At 40.0% G+C, this 21,360-nt stretch overlaps 1 protein-coding gene across 2 annotated transcripts; it reads left to right on the top strand.

The window, feature by feature from the left end:
- Positions 1-2,151: 2,151 nt before the first annotated feature.
- Positions 2,152-21,128, top strand: LOC140065490 (phospholipase A2 inhibitor and Ly6/PLAUR domain-containing protein-like). 2 transcript variants are annotated; one of them, XM_072113089.1, is made up of 6 exons: positions 2,152-2,258; positions 2,355-2,471; positions 14,972-15,118; positions 15,307-15,427; positions 18,025-18,162; positions 20,873-21,128. In XM_072113089.1, the coding sequence occupies exons 1-5, from the start codon at positions 2,207-2,209 to the stop codon at positions 18,128-18,130; spliced, it is 543 nt and encodes a 180-aa protein (XP_071969190.1). In that variant the 5' UTR covers positions 2,152-2,206; the 3' UTR covers positions 18,131-18,162; positions 20,873-21,128. The 2 variants fall into 2 exon arrangements, with proteins under 2 accessions (XP_071969190.1, XP_071969191.1); XM_072113090.1 differs by lacking the exon at positions 15,307-15,427.
- Positions 21,129-21,360: the final 232 nt, after the last annotated feature.

The raw sequence follows: 21,360 nt of genomic DNA, 5'->3' as shown, positions 1-21,360 counted from the left end.
ACTGAAATTGTGTACACCAGGACTGATAGAGACAGGTTGGACTTATATCTGTGAAATGCTGCATTTTTGTCACCAACAGTGAATTAGAGAATGTGTTATTTTGTTATCCTTAGTACATATAAGAAACTTGTCTTTACGGGAAGAACACCCCTTTAAATTTTTCTATGCTGCTAAATGGCAAAAAAGTTTTTGGCAATTTAGGCGTTTGGGCGCTATTTTCTTTTAAGGGATTCATAAATAGTTTTTATACTATGATAGATTGGACATTTTGGGATCCGGTGATACCTATCATGTTTATGACTTGACTTATTTATTTTTATATGAGTTCTAGGGAAGGGGGGTGATTCGAATTTTTACATTTTTCAATATTTATTTTAAACTTTTTTAACAATTTTTTTACTATTATTGCTGACCTCCTAGGGTAATTTAACCTTAGAATGTCTGATCACTCAGACAATATACTGCAATAGAGTTGTATTACAAGCATGATGAAGACGTCTGAGATGTGCACTCTATACACGAGAGCCCATAACCTAAAGACACAACAAACTAATAAAACACAAATCCCAGGAAAAATGGAGAAAACCGGAGCACTTGCAGATAAAATCCAAAATAGCTTTATTGGGTATCCATTAAAATAGCACACATCATGCAGGTTATAAAAGCAGAGACCTACGCGTTTCAGCTCACTGCGGAGCCTCAATCATGATATAACACAGTTAAAAACAGCACTTTAAACACTATAGTACACCTGAGCAATCAAACGTGTCTAACGTCACATCCGTTTTTTTTTACATTTCTAAATACAAAATACAGGAGATAGAGCATATAAAGACATTTTACACATGTTACAGGACACCTGTCATCAGGTCTGTGTCACTTGTCCTGTCACCACTACCTGTTGGAGCAGCTCACAAGGATCCCATCCCAGCCTTTATCTAGTTATTTCATACATTATTCATTGTAAAATCATCTATTCTTTATCATGTAAATGAGGCTGGTCACATGGTCAGAGGCAGTGATGTCACCCCTGTTACTCCTCCCCTCTCCTACCCCTGCTCATGTCTGTGTGTAATGTATAGTAAAGCATGGTTAGTGTGTGTGTGCTGCATCTGCTGACATGCTGCATCCTTCTTATATACAGGTGGGAGACACAGACATCAGCTACACAAGTGCCTGACATGTTCTGCTGTAACATGGCTGCCTGGAGCTGCTGTATCTCTCCTATACACACACACACACACACAGGCTGCAGGGGGCGTGGCCACCAGCACCAGGAAGCACATCATTATACAGGCTCACATCATTATACAGGCTGTCAGTCAAGCACTGGGGGTGTGGCTGTGCCTCCCACTCATGAATAAGGTGGACAGCTTAAATATGCTAATGCTTCATTGGACATCTCACAGGTCATTTGCATACAGCTTTAGAACCTCATTGCTTAGGTTTACAGGCATGTAGAGGGACAATGAAGGGATAGAGTCAATGCTCTCTAATGGCAGTTTATGAAAATATATTTAGTTTAGGGGGGGTATTTTGCATGACGGGTTCTCTTTAAGCATTAATAACTATAAGCTAAATCATTTTTAGAGTTCATTCCGTGGGGATACCTGGAGTTGAGAGCAAGAATCCAGAACGCCTCCCTTCTTAGGAGGAGTTTCCTCCAGTTTCCTCCAGTTTCCTCCTCTGAGTGGTCGGTTAACATGTTCAATGCCAAAGAAACGAAAGCTGGAGAGATTTTTATTATGCATACCTATAAAGTGTTTAGCAGCTCCTGAAGAATTGCTCTGAGGTGCAACCGAGGTGCAATGAACCCACAGTCCCATGATCTGGGGGGGTCCTGTAGAAAAGGGCTAACACGTTGCCACTGGAGAACTGAGACTGTCTGAGACAGGTCTGAGGATGTCAACCTGCAACGAGTCTTAATAGAACTAATAGTTTACTACTAGATGTTGATTTCTTCCTTTTCTCACACAGCCAAAGGAGGTGACCCAACTACCTCGGAGGGATGGACAGCGCTCACTACGTTTCACAAACTAAGTGCTTTCACAAAAGTTGGGTAAGAGGGTTCAAAGATATTACTTTATAGTGAAGAAAGCGTGATTTCCTTGACATTTTTAAGACCCTCCCATATTCCAACCTAAAACACATAAATTAGGGAACCTGAGCCCTGGAGATCTTTTCACAACACAACACAAGCTCAACCATGACCTCCATGATTGTGATTCTGAGCCTCCATGCAGCTCTTATAGTCACAGGTAAGTTTCCTGTAACAGATGTTTTATTAATTTATATTTTATTCTTGTGTTTATCATATTATGTGATACTTGTGCTGATCATGTGACATCTCTCAGGTTACGGTCTCTCGTGTACGCAATGCACTTCTATGACTACTTCTTCATGCTCTGGTGAAAGGCGGACTTGTCCTTCGGACACTTTGTGTGGATCTTCATACTCAGAAACCATAATCAGTGAGTCATGAATTTTAATGTTGAATGAAGTTCCCCTATTTTCACTTCCTCTTGACTTGTTATACCGCTGCTTTCTGATTACTCTTTGCATCCAGTATCTCAATAACTAAATGTTACAACATAGTGTATGTTTTTGTAAGTGAAGCATCCTCAGTTGTTTTTGAGAAAATCTTGAGCCTGAATGCAAAAAAATAAAATCTTTAGTTTAATTCATATGTAAATGAGAATTTTGATGCCTTGTAGGTGTGGTTGGGTGGTCCGATGAACCCGTTCTTCTCCCGATTTTATTTGCAGCCTCGATTGGCATTGGCAAAATACTCAGCTCTTGGTTCACAAAACTAAACCCTAAGGACAGAAAACACACAACCACCTTCATTTTAAGACTTATGCAAATTAGAATCTCTGTGCACGATGGGCGTGTCCAAAAATTGAAGTGTACAATTTATTAAGAGGCTACTTTCACTTAAGAATAAGCAGGAGGTAAGAGAGAAAAAGTAAATAATTCACCAAAACTTCCCTAAGGCAGCGAAATGTTCTAGTATGCAACAACACTTTGAGCATGCCGCTCACTCACATGGACCTTGAAGAGCCGTAGGGAACACCTCTGTGGAGTCCGGTGCACGTATCCCAGAATGGGCTTGTCGGAACGCCCCGAATCAATCAAAGAACGGGAAGAGGTAGAGATTGGCACTCCAAGCTTTCTAAAACATCAGTCTTCTTTATTCAAAAATCCATAAAAATATACAAGGTGGTCATAGTGCATAGTCCATAAGACCTACGCATTTCGAACGTGATTATTAGTTCTTACTCATGGTCTGAGAGCCATTGGCAAGGACCCACATTTAAAAAAGCATATAACAGGTGTATCGAACTATACTAATTGATGCATGCGCATAGTGGGACAGCTAGACATGTTGTTGTGTAAACATAGAAACAAGATGTTAACTTACAGAAACTGTGTTGCAAAAGTTGTTAGGTATTATAAAAAACAATGCAGATACAAGACAACAGCTCCATATACATTAGTAAAGAGATACATTGTATCAGATTTGCTGTTAAGACCTCCAGGCATGCGCGTGTCTAACTGGAGAATCCACAGCATCTCCCGGTTACGGAGTTTGTGAGTACGATCCCCGGCTCTATTTGGGGCAGTAACTCTTTCTATGCCAGTGACCATAAGGTTTGTGAGATCTCCATCATGTTTTTCCAAAAAGTGTTTGGATAGACTAGATATATTTTTGTCTGGCAACCGTGGTCTAGAACCATCTGTTATATGTTCTGCAATTCTTTTTTTCAAAGGACGGATCGTGCTTCCCACATAGTGAAGATTGCATACCGTGCATTCTGCTAAATACACTACAAATTTAGTATTGCAGTTAATAAATGATTTTATATTTCATTTCCTACTAGTAGTGCAATTCGAAAAAGTTGCATCTGTTACCCCCGCATCTGTAAGAGCCTTTGACAGTAAGCCATGTATCCCGAGTCCTATTCTGTTGTGATATATATGTAGAAGGGGAAACTGTATTACCAATTTGCGTGCTCTGCGTGTTATAAACTGGCATCCATTGTTCAAAATCTGTTTTAGTTTACTGTCTGCTGTTAACATTGGTAAATACTTTTTTATTATAGCCACTATTTGTTCAAATTCATTACTGTAAGTGGTAGAAAAACCCCCCTCAGAAGGGCTACTAGATTTCTTAACGTTTTTAGATAGCAGAGATTGGGGGTCATTTACTAAGGGCCCGATTCGCGTTTTCAGTTAGTCTAGTAATTATACTGTTGCATTCTCTAGAAAAGGAATCTTCTGTGCTGAAACTTCTGCGAGCACGGATAACTTCGCCCACTGGCAAATTTTTAATCACATGTCGAGGGTGACAACTAGATGCTTGCAATACCGAATTACCACTGGTGCTTTTTCGGTATAATTCCGTCTGTGTAGATTGTGTCTCCATATTGCCTATCAACATGACATCTAAATATGGTATTTTATGTTTGTTGATTTCATAGGTAAACGATAAATTACAATTGTTGCTGTTGATATAGCTTATAAAATTGATGACGTCCTGCTCACATCCATCCCATATGAGCAGGTCGTCATCTATATATCTTCCATACCAATACACATTGTTAATGAAAGCATTGGTAGAATTGTGCAAGTAGTTCCGCTCCCACCAAGCTACGTAAATATTTGCCAATGATGGCGAAAAACATGATCCCATGGGACATCCCTGGGTCTGCATTTAGATGGTCTTATTGAAGGAGAAAAAATTGTTTGTAAGTAATATGTGTGTTACTGAGAGGATGTATTGCTGTAACTCATAAGAATAATTTGTGAATAAGCTCATATGTTGCTCTAAGGCTATTAGTGCTCTGTTGTGTGGTATATTTGTGTATAGTGACACTATATCACATGTAATCCATAAAAAGCTTTCCTTCCATTCAAGTTTCTCCATAATCTGTAATATTTGTTTGGTGTCCTGTATGTAACCTGGTAATGCTCTCACCATTGGCTGTAAATAAGAATCTAACTACCCACTAAGTCGTTCTAAGATGGAATCAACCCCTGATATAATTGGGCGTAATGGCGGGGGAAAGATATTTTTGTGTGTTTTGGGGAAAGCATAAAAAATTGGACATAATGGAAAATCCGGAACCAAAAATGAAGCCTCTTTTTCAGTATGCAGACCCAGGGATACTCCCCATCGTATGTTTTGCATTACTTTTTGTTTGATGTTGTTAGTGGGATCACTGGTCAATATTTTGTATACCATAGTGTCAGCGAAATGTTCTCCATATCTGGGCATTAATTTAAACATAACTTTTTATTGGATTCTCTCATTAATAAAAAAAATGGTATGCAAGATTCTTATTATAAAGAAATGAAGAATGAATCATAGAAGATATCTCTAAATAACTGCCTAATTGGACTTTAACCACCAATAATCTAGAAAGAAGTTGCGCATTTAAAAGACACCATAGAGGACTGACGAACAAAAATACAACATAAAAAACAATTAATTTCAGTCTCTAAGCTAAGGTAAAGACCTCTATAGAGTTACACAATTCACTCAAAACACAACAGTTCACCCTTCCAATCACTCCTTCACCTACCACACATACAGTATTAGTCACCTCATCTCACACCCTTTTTTTTTCCCTCACACTCTTCACATTGTCACTCATTGTACCCACTCACACATCCACTTACAGTCACCTCAGAGCACGCTTCCATCCCTCATAGGTCTCACACTTTCACCTGTTTAACCCACACCTCTCACACAACATCTCTTCAACACCCTTATTCTTCCCCCATTTTAACATCGCAACATCCAGTATCAATACACATTCATGGCACTCAGGCACTCTACACCACGATCACCGCAATTTTTTTCCCCCCTTCTCCTATCCAAGCATCACACTCACTATCACTCACAGCCCTTTCACAATAACCCCCATTTCACTCACCCACCAAAGCGCAAGGTCGCACACAGGGATTCAACTTCTGCGGGATCGTGACGGAGCCGCATAAGGGCCACGCCCACGGCAATGACGAGACAGGGGAAAACATTCCCCGTGCCGAGTCAATTGCGCGTGCGCGAACCCGGCCGGCTCTGTCAGCGTCCCACGTGATCGGAGCGGAACTTGACCCCTGAATGTGCGCCAGTAAGAAGCCGGCATCACATCACATCTCCTCCTTCTTCCCCTCCCACTACCATACGCCATCCCCATTGGACACCACAAGGTTTAAATACTAGGGCCTCATAAGCACAACATATCCCTCCTGACGAAGCTAAAGGCGAAACGCGCGTCGAGGTGGAGACTCTGACGCTGGTGACCGGCATATGCCACTCCTGAGATACACCAAAAAGAAAGGTAATTTAAATATAAAAAAGCAGAATTTTCAGCTAGATAGGGATTTCACATAAGTAAGAAAAATCTCATGATATTGGTGTTATCTAACTTCCATTTGGCCGGGCAAATAATGATGCAATAGCATTATATAGTCACCAGCGAGTCTCTGATTTTTAGTGCAGCATTTTTAAATCTTTCATCACCTTTTTCTATTTTTCTACTTTTTCTAAGTTTTTAAACAAATATATTGGCTGTACTTCCTTAACTTTTTGTGACAATAATGTTTTGGCATTCCCTCAATTAAATGTATGTTATGTATCTTTTTAAAAATTGAATTCCAAATAAAAGACTATTTTCTCTAACACTCTATCGCCACCTAGTGGTGTTTAATTATAGGTGCAATTGATTAAATCTGTAGGTGTGGTATAGAGAGATCTTTCTATATTAAGGGGACATAGTTATGTCTAAAAGAGGACATCTACGTTTTTGTTATAACCTATGATATTTCTGTATAATTACAGTAAGCTTCCTCATTATTAAAAAATGGATGCCAAATCCAAAGAAAAAAGTTGGCAAACTCAACTTAAAGATTTATTTAAAGTAGGAACAAGTACAGCCTCGGCAGAGGATAACAGACAGGAATCCGATCTCTTAAAACAACTAAAAGACTGCTGGTACAAGAAAACCAAGACGTGGTGGAATAAAGCCACCCTTCAAAATTATGAAAGTAGAAAGATGATCCCTAGAGGGCTTAGAGTCCAAATCTTCCCCAGTTTCTCCTCTGAGGACCTAACCTTCAAACAAAGATGGGAAGAAACTATCACTAAATGTTCCCTAGAATTAATGCGCATTATCATAGAGTCCAATGAATTGAAAATCACACAACTCGAGTCACAAATTGACACCCTACAGAAAAACTGTGAAAAAGAAATCAAACCAGAAAAAATGCAACTATTCTTTAAAAACTTGGAGAAAGACTCAATGACATGGGATAAAGAAATAAGTGAAAATAAAAGTAAGAAGTTCCAGAGGGACCTACTGGACTATGAACAAGACAAAATCTTTGTTTGGCAACGAAAAAATGGAAGAAAGTACCAGAGAAGAAGAAACAACTCGGTAGCTTCCAATCTATCCGTCACTGAAAGTGAAACCTCAATAGGCTCCCAAACCTCCACAAATACAGGAAATAATTTCAGAAGAGATACAAGGAGCAAATATGGAGGCAAACGGAAATATGAGGGCAATTCTGAAAGGGGTGGAAATCCGGGAAAAAGAGAACAACCTAAGGTAATAAATTTATCAGACCATGTACTTAACTCAGCACAGGAAATGGTATTGTCAAAGGGACTAACCTTCTCTCCTTCTAGTAACATTGATATTTTCTCCACAGTAAAAGATATACATCTCTTTGCTCGAAAGCTAATTCTTAAGAAATTACATTATAAAGGAAGTGGAGAAGATCTCACGGACCAGGACGAAAGAGTGGAAGAAATTCTAAACTCTCTGTTGAATGAATCTAATGATTTTGAGGTGAGTAACACTGAAAATATCATTCAAATTAAATCAAAATCGTTTCCATCTCTAAGTCTATGTCCGGCAGTAGAAATGTTTTCAAAGGCTGTAATTACAGAGTTAGAAAAAATCCCAAGGAAGGGGAGAAAGAGTAATATCAGTAAGAAACAAAATGAGGCAATTAAGGAAATCAAACAATGGAAAGATGTTGAAATCAAAATGGCTGACAAAGGAGGCAATGTGGTTATCTGGCCGAAAAAGGATTATGAAAGACAGGCCTTTAAATTACTGAATGATAAGAACTGTTATAGAAAACTTCCTTGTTCACCTTTATCTCAATTTCAGGATGAACTCCACAAGATCTTGGATGAAGCATATGAGAAAAACATCATATCCAAGGAAACGTTACAAAGCCTATTCTGCAAGCTACCGAAAATAGCTACGTTCTATATCATCCCAAAGATCCATAAGAATCATGAAGACCCCCCAGGTAGACCTATAGTCTCGGGGAAAGAGGGAATACTTGAAAATGTCTGCATATTTATTGATCATTTTCTCAAACCTCTAGTAAAAGAACTGCCGGCATATATTCAAGACACGACATCAGCCCTAAACCAATTAAACGATCTGACGGTGGATGATGAAATTCTACTAGTGACAGCGGATGTAGAATCCCTTTACACGTCAATAAAACATAGTGACGGATTAAGAGCAACTAGGTTCTTCCTCAGGTCAAGCAACATCTCAAAAGATCTAGCCGATCTAATTTTGAAATTATTGGAATTTATCTTAACACATAATTTTTTTGTCTTCAAAGACAATTTCTTCTTACAAACCCAAGGGACGGCTATGGGGGCGGCGTGCGCCCCCTCATACGCCAATTTGTTTCTTGGTGCATGGGAAAGAGAAATCTTCCAAGCAGAAAGTGTTCCAAATACCAGTAAAGTACACAACTGGATACGGTATATTGATGATATACTATTCCTGTGGGAAGGCACCGTAGCGGATCTACATACATTCATGGAGACATTGAACAAGAATGACAGAAACATTAAACTAACCTATAAATTCGGAAAAAAACTTGAGTTCCTTGACATATTGATTACAGTTGACGATAATAACAAGATTGAAACTAACGTCTTCCGTAAACCGACGGCAGTAAATTCGCTGTTACATGCAAGCTCAGCACATCCCCGATCGACGATACAAGGGATCCCAACGGGGCAGTTCCTCAGATTGAGAAGAATTTGCTCCAATGATGTCATTTTTGAGGAACAGGCTAAGGACCTGTGGAGCAGATTCCAAGAAAGAGGGTACTCAAACCGCACTATTAGAAAAGCCTACAGAAGAGCTAAATTCTCATCGCGTGAAACACTCCTCTGTCCTAATAAGATGAGACCAGCACAACCGAACGAAACAAGAATTATAACAACATATAACAATAACTGGCAGGAGATGTCTAAAATTATACGACAGTTCTGGCCAATTTTAAAAACGGATCCAATTTTAAGAGATGTGATATCTCCAAACCCCTTGATCACAGCCAGGAGAACAAAAAATTTGAGGGATATGCTGGTGCACAGTCACTATATACCGGAAAAAAGGAATGTTTTTGGAAATCGAGGCCCAAAATGGGGATGTTTCCCATGCAAAACATGCAAACCCTGCAAAAACATAGTGAGAACACAGGAGTTCAAGGATGCGGACAACACTAAAACATTCCAGATCACCCAACACATAACTTGTAGCACAAGTGGAGTAATCTATCAAGCAACATGTCCATGTGACAAAATTTACGTAGGCTTAACATCCAGACAATTCAAGACAAGAGTGGGCGAACATGTAAGAGGCATAATTAATGCCAAAAGCATTGAAAATGAAGACGACCTAACAACATTACCTAAACATTTCAAAAAATATCACAACTGCGACCCTGAAGGCCTGAAATTCAAAGGTATTGATAAGGTAAGTCTGGGCATCAGGGGAGGTGATATTCATAAAAAATTAGCTCAACTAGAGTGCAAATGGATATATAGATTGGGAAGCTTAGCCCCAAAAGGCTTAAACGAAACCATGAGCTTCGGATCCTTCCTGTAAATTCCTAGATTCCTATTTTTGAACTTATTTTGGAGCGGACATCCGAAATTACTTACTGTCATCCTACTGCCCTTTCCCCCCTTCCCCCTCCCCCCCCCCCCCAGGCTCAAGGGGATACCTGTTTGATTACCCAAAAAAAGTTTTTAATATATATCATTGTTTTAAATAATTTCTCATTCCTCTTTATGTACATGCACTTTATGTTGGTCCTATAGATAATAAAAATAATGTGGAAGACTAATTGCATGTCTTTGCATATATACATCTAGGTTCCGTATCCGTTACTTACCTAGGAGATGTTGCGCAGTGGGGAAGGGGACACCTGTGGCCATGGAGACCAGCACGTGGGATATCCTAGAAGGAAACAAAGAAATGAAGAATGAATCATAGAAGATATCTCTAAATAACTGCCTAATTGGACTTTAACCACCAATAATCTAGAAGGAAGTTGCGCATTTAAAAGACACCATAGAGGACTGACGAACAAAAATACAACATAAAAAACAATTAATTTCAGTCTCTAAGCTAAGGTAAAGACCTCTATAGAGTTACACAATTCACTCAAAACACAACAGTTCACCCTTCCAATCACTCCTTCACCTACCACACATACAGTATTAGTCACCTCATCTCACACCCTTTTTTTTTCCCTCACACTCTTCACATTGTCACTCATTGTACCCACTCACACATCCACTTACAGTCACCTCAGAGCACGCTTCCATCCCTCATAGGTCTCACACTTTCACCTGTTTAACCCACACCTCTCACACAACATCTCTTCAACACCCTTATTCTTCCCCCATTTTAACATCGCAACATCCAGTATCAATACACATTCATGGCACTCAGGCACTCTACACCACGATCACCGCAATTTTTTTCCCCCCTTCTCCTATCCAAGCATCACACTCACTATCACTCACAGCCCTTTCACAATAACCCCCATTTCACTCACCCACCAAAGCGCAAGGTCGCACACAGGGATTCAACTTCTGCGGGATCGTGACGGAGCCGCATAGGGGCCACGCCCACGGCAATGACGAGACAGGGGAAAACATTCCCCGTGCCGAGTCAATTGCGCGTGCGCGAACCCGGCCGGCTCTGTCAGCGTCCCACGTGATCGGAGCGGAACTTGACCCCTGAATGTGCGCCAGTAAGAAGCCGGCATCACATCACATCTCCTCCTTCTTCCCCTCCCACTACCATACGCCATCCCCATTGGACACCACAAGGTTTAAATACTAGGGCCTCATAAGCACAACATATCCCTCCTGACGAAGCTAAAGGCGAAACGCGCGTCGAGGTGGAGACTCTGACGCTGGTGACCGGCATATGCCACTCCTGAGATACACCAAAAAGAAAGGTAATTTAAATATAAAAAAGCAGAATTTTCAGCTAGATAGGGATTTCACATAAGTAAGAAAAATCTCATGATATTGGTGTTATCTAACTTCCATTTGGCCGGGCAAATAATGATGCAATAGCATTATATAGTCACCAGCGAGTCTCTGATTTTTAGTGCAGCATTTTTAAATCTTTCATCACCTTTTTCTATTTTTCTACTTTTTCTAAGTTTTTAAACAAATATATTGGCTGTACTTCCTTAACTTTTTGTGACAATAATGTTTTGGCATTCCCTCAATTAAATGTATGTTATGTATCTTTTTAAAAATTGAATTCCAAATAAAAGACTATTTTCTCTAACACTCTATCGCCACCTAGTGGTGTTTAATTATAGGTGCAATTGATTAAATCTGTAGGTGTGGTATAGAGAGATCTTTCTATATTAAGGGGACATAGTTATGTCTAAAAGAGGACATCTACGTTTTTGTTATAACTTATTATAAGGGCGTGCTGGACTTTTACTCAGAATTTAAAAGGTAAGTACCAATACAAATTATGGCTCATTAGTCAAGATCATTAGGAACTCCACTTACCCCTTTCAAGTACATATCAGATTCAACCGGTGCACACAAAGTGGGATCACTCACTACCGGTAGGATCTGTGTCCCTATATGTCTACAATGAATTGGCCGAATTGTGGATATATTGGTGGATATAGCAGAAAACTTTGGAACGAGAGACTACATGGATATCTAGTGACTATATATATATATATATATATATATATATATATATTTATATATAGTGTGATAGGACCTAAGTGACTACCAGAGTGGTTATAAGATCTGTATTAGATTCCAGGTAGTCAGTTGAGTCCTTTATAGCCACATAATTAGTGAAATTATAACGAGTTGAGCTCATACAACATTTCCCCGGTATCTTACTTACCACACTTGATTCCATTATTCCAGCTTTGAGAAAACACCTTGACATCTCCACCCTCATAGTACTGATCCCCAACATCTATCTGTCTAAGCTACAATCCTGCTAATTCATTGTAGACATTGGACACAGCTCCGACCGCTAGTGAGTGATAGGGGTCGGGGGAGCTCCCAATGATCCGAACCAATAAAGCCAAATGTTGTGTTGGTACTTACCTTTCAAATTCTGAGTAAGAATCCAACATGGTTTTATATCTCACGTATATAATATTTATTAATGAGATAATCCAATATAATTTATGCTTATCATTTGACTGCCTTAGGGCGTTTTGGTGATTTATCTATTTATCGCTGCTGAGCTTCTGTGTGTTGTGTATATGTGACCCTAGTGGGAATTATTTGTTATATTACATGCATCGACATATAGCAAGTTATAGATTTCCGAGCAGCAATCATAGCTTTATGCAAATACATAGGTCACACATCTATACCTTGGGTTATCTGTGGTGATAGTTACCTACTGGTGGAGCAACGGAGATATTATGGACATATAAGGTGTCATGTACAGACAGCACAGCACCTTTCCTCTTGTCTCAATTTGTCCTACAATATGTGGCAACCCAGTAGTTGTGATGTGCAGCCTGCCGTAATATGTGACAATGTTTTACTCGTTTGGTTATGTAAGGAATAGTAGTTACTAAAGAACATGTGGCAACGATTCTGTTTTTAACTTTTGTTGCTAACTCAAAATTTTTATTGATAATGGCATCTTATTTATTGTGTACTGTGTTGTCCTCTTGGCTTTGACATGTATTTGTCTGACCGTTGTTCTGTGTTTGTTTTGTCTTGTTTTTGTATTTACTCTGCTGAAGGAAGGGAACATCGACCAGTTGTCACTTTCTATCTTATGTAGGATTGACAAGTAGGTAGAGACAACTGGGTGGGTCTTGCATTAGGGCTCATTGACCATGTATGTTGATAAAGGGATTTAGGGTTTGGGTTCTTTTTACTCAATTCCTAGAGGTTCCCTTAGTTCTATACAGCCCCTTAGTCTGTGCTTTTTATCCTAAGTCCCCGATCCAGTCCTTCATACATTACATGAGTAACATACAACCCTCGCAAATACTTATATATAAAAAGACTTTACTAATAACATATATGTGACAAAGTAACTACATAAAATATAATACAAAATACATAGAGAATAGAGATGAGCGAGTAAACTTGTCCGAGCTTGATGCTCGTTCGAGTATTAGCATACTCGAAGCGGCTCATTGCTCGGACGAGTATTTACCCTGCTGGAGATGGAGCATTTACTTAAGAAAACAGTGAAGAACAGTGAAGAATACAAGGAAAACAGTGAACACAGGATCATTTAAGTGAAGAACACAGTGAAGAACACATTGCAGATTTTTCCGTACATCTGCTAACTTATCCAAAGACACGCGTGCCAAACGGTGTTCTGCAAAATAGTATGTGAAGAACAATATGTGTGAAAAACACATTGCAGATGTATGGAAACATCTGCAATGTGTTCTTCACACATATTGGGGCAGATTTACTTACCCGGTCCATTCGCGATCCAGCGGCGCATTCTCTGTGGTGGATTTGGGTCTGGCCGGGTTTCACTAAGGCAGTTCCTCCGACATCCACCAGGTGGCGCTGCTGCGCTGAAGTCCGCTGAAATGCACTCAATTACACCGGCCTATTTCTAGTGCAGGTAAGTGCAAGCTCCGCAACACTTTTTGTTTTTTAAATGCGGCGGTTTTTCCGAATCCGTCCGGTTTTCGTTGGCCACGCCCCTTGATTTCCGTCGCGTGCATGCCAGCGTCGATGCGCCAAAATCCGATCGCGTGCGCAAAAATCCCGGGGCAATACAGGGAAAATCGGCGCAAATCGGAAATATTCGGGTAACACGTCGGGAAAACGCGAATCGGGCCCTTAGTAAATGACCACCATTGTTCTTCACATACTATTGTGAAGAACACCATTCTGCACGCGTGTCTTCGGATAAGTTAGCAGATGTACGGAAACATCTGCAATGTGTTCTTCACTGTGTTCTTCTTTCAATGTGTTCTTTCAGTGAAAAATGCTCGGGTCTCCCATTGACTTCAATGGGGCTCGTTATTCGATACGAGCACTCGAGCATCAGGAAAAGTTCGACTCAAGTAACGAGCACTCGAGCATTTTAGTGCGCTCATCTCACAACACAACTACACACAAATCTCCTTTCCTGCCACCTCCTGGACCCTAACACTACAGCATCTCCTGGATGTACCCTGAAGCAGGAGTCACACTTTGAAGTTTTAAAATAGCGAATGTTTTTCAAAATGTTTGCCAAATTCACCTTTTTTCATAAATAAATGTTAAATATATCAACCAAAATTTCCGACAAACTTAAAGTACAAAATGTACCTCAAAAACACTTGGGTAAGTTAAAGCCTTCTAAAGTTCTAACCGGATAAAGTGACAGCTGGTGGTTTTGAAAAATAGGCCTTGGTCATTGAGGGGCAAAAGAGCTGGGTCACTAAGGGGTTAAAGAAGAGCAGATCCTGCTAGAGGGGGAAGACACCAGTATGTAAGTGTTCATGGTTTACATCCCTTCATCCTGGTGGTAGATGTCCTTTAGCAGCTTATAGCAACTCTACCACCAGGATAAAGGTTTGTTTATATGCATTTCACTTCTCTGGAGGAATAAATATTCATGTTCTAAATTTCTATAGATTTTAAAGTTTATGCTTTTTGCAGATGGAGAAAAGGTCACTTCATTTGACAGAAGCTGCTTCACATCATTTCAATGTGACGTCAAGACCACCATAACCGGGAAGCAGGAAATATCCCGAATATCCAACACATGTTGTAGATCGGACAACTGCACTCCCGCTGTTCCTGAATGTAAGTCGTTTGAGTCGTAAGTCGTCTGAGCTCATGGAGGGTGCAACAAGGATTTCTACAGGAATATAGGAATATATCAATCACACTATTGATGAGGGAAGAATGTGTAATATTACTTGTATCACGCGCTCCGCTAAAAGTCTGAAATATTCCCAATGTCAGTGTCCTTTGTCTCTGTGATGTCCTAGATGTATGTGGGATCCAAGGCAGCCTCGGCCGGTGGATGCGCTCAGATGTGCGTGGACGCTGCTTGTGGCTCGCCGGTGTCCGCTTCAGTGACGTCACCTCTTTGGCTGTGGCTACGGCAAGGTACAAGGAACAAATTTCCTCGGTTCAGAGACAGAAAACGGTCTCCTTTGTCAGGGATTGTTCCACTCGTACCGGGGTTTCCTTAAGTAGCTTCTGAGCTTCACCTTTGAACCTAACGCAGCTTCTACGGAGTGAATCTTAAGAGGTAAGTTTCTAAAAGGCAATTCTCTATTTCACTATTTAAGCCTGCAGGAGCAAGGATGTTAAGGTTAAAAATCCATCAGCTTTCTATTAAGGAAAACAAGGACACTACATAAAGGCAGACAAGTGATACAGGGTGACACATGGGAATGGGTATTCCTGTATACGACGTGGAGGGGTGTAAGGAGAAGTTCACACTATGGACTTGATGGAAAAACAAGTGTTCTACTGCACGGGACAAATATCAAGTATTAAAGTGCACAATGCAATGTAGCTATGCTCCCAAATGCAATCCTGCAGATTGTCACAGTTTGTCACATTGTAAACATCCATAAAACACTCCTTACTGCAATAAGCGGTACCCAGGACACATTAGAGCTGAGAAAAACATATTGCACATACCCATTATCAAAAATCCACCTGTTGTCTGACACCGAGTTCCCCGACGCGCGTTTCGGCATTAGCCTTCGGAGACCATGGAAGGTCCATAATGTCCATTATGATTGGACAAACTGTTATAAATGACATTACTTTTGTTTTCTACCTTATGCATGCACCTATATTATCAGTGCTATCCTACTTACCATCTAGGATGTCACAGAGACAAAGAACATTGACATCGGGAAGACAAAACACTTTCTTCATCTTGAATATTTTAGACTTTTTGCGGAACGGGAGATACAACTTTAGTATTATGTTTCTTACTTATCCTTGAATATCAGGATAGGAGGTATTGTGTATTTTGCCGCACCAAATTATGTTCAGTTTCGCCAGTGAGTACATTCCATATAGTTACCCGTGTAATATTCATCCATGACCCTCCAATATAAAATTTATCATGGTGTTCATGAGAGCAGTAGTGGAGGTACCTATTGACACATCACGGTCCCGCTCCATAATGTGAACTGTAAATGGTTGTGAATGCAGCCTAATCAGGCTGCATAAAGCTGCTGAGCAGAGCTGAAAACCCAAACTTCAGCCAAAAGTTTGGGTCCAGTGTTTGGGCACTGCCCCACCAGTGACAACCGTGATCAATACTGGCCCTGATCTTAGGTTTTAACCCCATAACTGTAGATAGAAATGCAGCCATTTTTCTAAGTATCATCACTCATCAATGACCTCCCAAGGAAAATGTCAGCTTTGCCATCTGCATTTATAGGGTTTTTGCCTGCAATCATTGCCGGCACCTATCACGGGTGTTGTCGGTGAGTGTACACATCTAGCTACCAAAACCAAACTATTATTCAAAGTTCAGGTTGAATGGGTCTGGTTTTCACTATTCGTGTAATATCACTATTTGTCAGGCTGAACCTGGACATGATGGAGGAGATTTATCATGAGTTTATGAGGTAAAACTGTTCTAGTTGCCCATGGAAACCAATCAGAGCTCAGCTTTCATTTTATAAACGGCTGTGGGAAAATGAAAACTATTCTCTGATTGGCTGCCATGGTCAACTAGAACAGTTCTGCTCTAAGAGACTTATGATAAATCTCTCCCGTTGACTTTACATAGGTATCACTAGGCAAATAGTGGGAATTGTCAAGTACAATCCACTACCGCAATGCACAGAAGGAGAACCCATTTGTAATAATTCCATCAAGTTGAAGCATTCCATTACCCTTCACAACAATGTATAATAGGTTCTGCAAAATGAAGTTCAGGCATCATATGTGATAGGTGATGTGATTTCTGATGATTAGTGATTAGTGATGTGTGGCATGGGTGCTCCTGCGAGCCATGTTCCTGGTCACAGGCGCACCCGTGTGCTTCCCCGTGCAGCAGCGATCCTCTTGCTCCGGCGTGCATGTCCCCGTCTCCTAGGGCACACACAGGCCGGTGTTCTTAGATTTAAAGTGCCAGCGCACTCATAAATGCTTCTGGCCAGCCGCCTTCTCTGTCAAATTCCCTTCACCTTCCTGTGTCCCCTGCCGGATCTTGGGGCTCATGCCTTTAAGAAAGCTTCCTTGTGTTAATCCTGCGATTATTTTGATTTCCCGTTGTGACCTTCCGCTACGCCCCCAACTCTGATCCCATGCTTCCTGTCCTGACCTCCTGCCTGTCCCTGACTCCGTCTCTGCCTCACAAGACAAAGGTGCACCTGCGGAACGACCTGGTGGAACCATGGCACAGCAAGTCCGACCTGCTTTGCGGCGGGCTCTAGTGAAAACCGGGTACCACTTAGACTCCGCTCCCAAGTGTCATCTTACGTCATTGTCCGCGGTGGTGCAGTGGGGCCACTACCCCTGAAGCCTGACAATGAGATTCCGATGTGATTAGTGATGATAAGTGATTAGTGATTTGTGATGAGTGGACCTGATAAAGTTCAAGTTCAGCCGCATTTACCCGAATTCAAACTTAAAAAATCTGTTTGAGTCCAGGTTCAACAGTAATTAAGATGATGTAATTGATAGTAAGTCATTTTTTTCACTTTTTGAATTCTTCTGTTTGGTTTTAGTACTACCATTAACCCCAGAGGCCAATGGAATGGTCTGTCCATCCTGCATATCGGTCGGTTCTACCTGGTGTTCAATATCGGATACAACACAATGTACCGGGGATGAGAAAATGTGTATTGCCCAAACAACACAAAGAGGTTCTATAAATAGCTGTATTTCGAACTTTACTTTTATGAGATATACATTATATTTGAGCTATACAGCTTGTTACGTGTACCGTTTGTGCCGATTGTGGATGTAAACTCTTTAAAGGACATCTACCACCAGGATGAAGGATAATAAACCAAGCACACTGACATACAGGTGTGTGCCTCTCTGTCAGGATCTGCTCTTCTTTTAGTTTCTTCTTGGGTTTTACAAAAATAGGTTTTAAAAATTATGCAAATGAACCTGAGGGGTCCAGGTTCCATAGATGTCAGTGAAGCCTGGAGCTTCTCAGGCTCATTTGCATAATTTTTAAAACCTTTATTTCCTCAAAACAAGGGCATAAGAAGTTAAAAGAAGAGCAGATCCTGCCACAGGGGGCACACACCAAATCAAGTCAGTGTGCTTGGTTTACAGTCTTTCATTCTGGTGGTAGATACAGAATATAAAGTAGATGGATATGAGAAATACAGTAGAAGAGAAATAGAAGGTGATTGAAAAATAGAAGATATAGAAAAAGCGAGATATATAAATGGTCAGATTATAGGAGATAGATAACTAGGGGTATTACGGGAATTCAACCAAGGGGTATTAACTCTTTCCCTGCCAGGCATTTCTGGATATTTTGTCACGTTATTGACCAGAGCAATTTTTACAATTTTGACGTTTATAAATAAAACCGAAATTACAGCAAAAAGAATTAAAGTAAACTACAGCAAAGCACATATTTTATGGAAGCAGACACTTGCCCCGTTTTCAAAATTGCATGAAAGAGTTAATAGACATAGGCGCCTTCATGCAATTTTGATTCAAACTGAAACATTTTATAAAAAATAATGAACATTTTTGATGGTAAAAAATGTGCTCCAAACAGAAAATATTTACCTTCACATCTCCGAAATGTAATAGAGGGACATGTGTAGAGTTCACAAACGTCTCACATTGATATGTTCACATGAATAAATCCACATAATATCACTAAAACTGAAATAACTAAATATTTGCTTTTCAGCTAGAAATTTTTTTACAGGCACAACCTGCAAAATATAGCAATAAAACAGATTTAAAACTAAAGGCGCCATAAAACCAATATAATTTTGAAAGCAGACAACCAGGCGATGGGTAATTAACAGTTGACAGTCCTCATGTAACTTTGTGACAAACACAAATTATTAAACAAAAAGTGCATAGTAATTGCCTTAATAACGTAAGTTTTAACATAAAACTCACATGGAAGTGGAGGTTTACACACAAATAGGTATTTAAAAATAATAACACAAAGTGCGCAGATTTATACATTCCACAATACACAACATCAAGAATTTACACTCCCAAACATGCTAAAACAAAAACCGTGACATATTTGGTTGCTATCCAAATGTGTTTAAAATTATATAATTTACAAAATAAAAAGCTCCAATTCTGTCAAAATATTTTTTTTCCATAAATCACCATGAATAACTTTTTAATTCATACACACTGCCACCTTCATGCAACTTTGCAGCAAACAGCAATAAAATGCAAAAAAATGCATTGCAAAATTCAAAATTGAACTAAATATATTTCTATATTTAGTTTAATAAATGCTAAACTAAAATATGTACAATTCCAGAATAACATAGGTGTTAATAATGGAGGATGGTGTGAAATAAAAACTTTATTCAGGAACGTGTATGTGTTTTTTGGTGTTACATATAACTTCATGTACATGTTCTGGGTCGCGGTGTTAATATGTAGCGACATTAGGCGAAGAGGATCGAATGCTTATTGTCACTCAAATTTTGCAAAAAACTATCACAAAATAAAAGGCAATAAGAAAGCATATGTGTTCTTAGATAGTTCTGGATAAGAGATGGTTAAAAACATGAATATTATCTGTGAGGTGCAGCAGCTCCTGTGTGCAGCAAATTCTCCCTGTAGCCTGATGGCTAAGAATCTGGAGGGGGGACATTTCAGGGGGCTGTATCTCTGGCTCTGTGACATATAGGGGGTCATTTACTAAGGGACCGATTTGCGTTTTTCCGACGTGTTACGCGAATATTTCCGATTTGCGCCGATTTCCCCTGAATTGCCCTAGGATTTTGGCGCATGCGATCGGATTTTGGCGCATCGGCGCTGGTATGCACGCAACGGAAATCGGGGGGCGCGGCCGAACGAAATCCCCATAGACTCTCCTCCTTTATATGAATCTAAATTTGTGTTTCTAAGTGTCAGGAAAACTGAGATATTAACTGTTAAATTGCCATCGGGAGTGATTTTTAAATATAAAAATCACACCTGAAATTCTCACTTTAAACGTGAATATCTCTGGTTCCGTGACAGCTAGAAACACAATTCTAGATTCATTTGAAAGAAGAGATTCTCCGCTTTCAGGGGGCCCTGGGAAATTGCCCACTTTGCCTAACCATAACGCCGGCCCTGCCCTGTAAATCCAAATTTTGGTAGGATCAACCTCCTCTACCTCCAATAACTTGACGTTTGCAGCCTGCAAATTGTGCTTTTTGCCAAATCTTTGGGGTAAGGAATCTCAAAGTCTAATAAAAACAGCAGAAATAGACTGAGCTTCACCAGTATAATTTCTAAAAATAGTGGGAAATGAACTGTCCAATCACGTTGCAGCTTTAATTTCTTTTAAAATGTATAAATTGAGAACTCTGTAATGTGATTGGCCAACAAGTTTCATAAATAAGTATTTCTTTGCAGGATCATTCAAAGTTGCCTTTCGTGGGTGCGCGACAAAGACCCTCTGTGATAAAGGTGATCATTCTGAAACCATAGGAGGAGTGACAACGAAAACTAATCTTACTTGCTTTAATGGCGGCATGAGTGTCCAGAAAGTCGTTCTGACTCCAGCCATTGTGTGTCTTGTCTTGCTGAAATCCTTCTTCTAAAAGTTTATTGAATGTTAATAAAAACTTAAAAAAAAAAAACATATTAAAGACATAATAAAATCTCTAGTCCGGGGCGTGCAGGAGGAGTTTTATTGTGTCGTGCATTGTTTAGCAGTTTTTACTTCTGTAGGCTCCTGTCCTCTAAACAGGAGACCAGCCTCAAGCTGCCCTGATGGCCGCCATATATTGTACATTACAATAACATATATAACATTGCATATTACATGCCTCGATGTGCCATGAGGAGAGAGATGAGACTCAAATATTTAGCAATAGATTCCCGAAAATAGACAGGATTAG

The sequence above is a fragment of the Engystomops pustulosus genome, chromosome 6, assembly GCF_040894005.1.
Source record: "Engystomops pustulosus chromosome 6, aEngPut4.maternal, whole genome shotgun sequence".
Classification (NCBI taxonomy): domain Eukaryota; kingdom Metazoa; phylum Chordata; class Amphibia; order Anura; family Leptodactylidae; genus Engystomops; species Engystomops pustulosus.
The sequence above is the reverse complement of the archived record's forward strand: the minus strand, read 5'-3'. Positions and strand labels throughout refer to the sequence as shown.

What these genes read in the sequence shown, in the direction of transcription:
- LOC140065490 (XM_072113090.1), top strand. Translation starts at nt 2,207, where the DNA reads ATGACCTCCATGATTGTGATTCTGAGCCTCCATGCAGCTCTTATAGTC. An exon ending in CACTCCCGCTGTTCCTGAAT is followed by an intron (nt 15,119 to 18,024) that starts GTAAGTCGTTTG and finishes GTTTGGTTTTAG; the next exon opens with TACTACCATTAACCCCAGAG. An exon ending in TGCCCAAACAACACAAAGAG is followed by an intron (nt 18,163 to 20,872) that starts GTTCTATAAATA and finishes ATTTCTTTGCAG; the next exon opens with GATCATTCAAAGTTGCCTTT.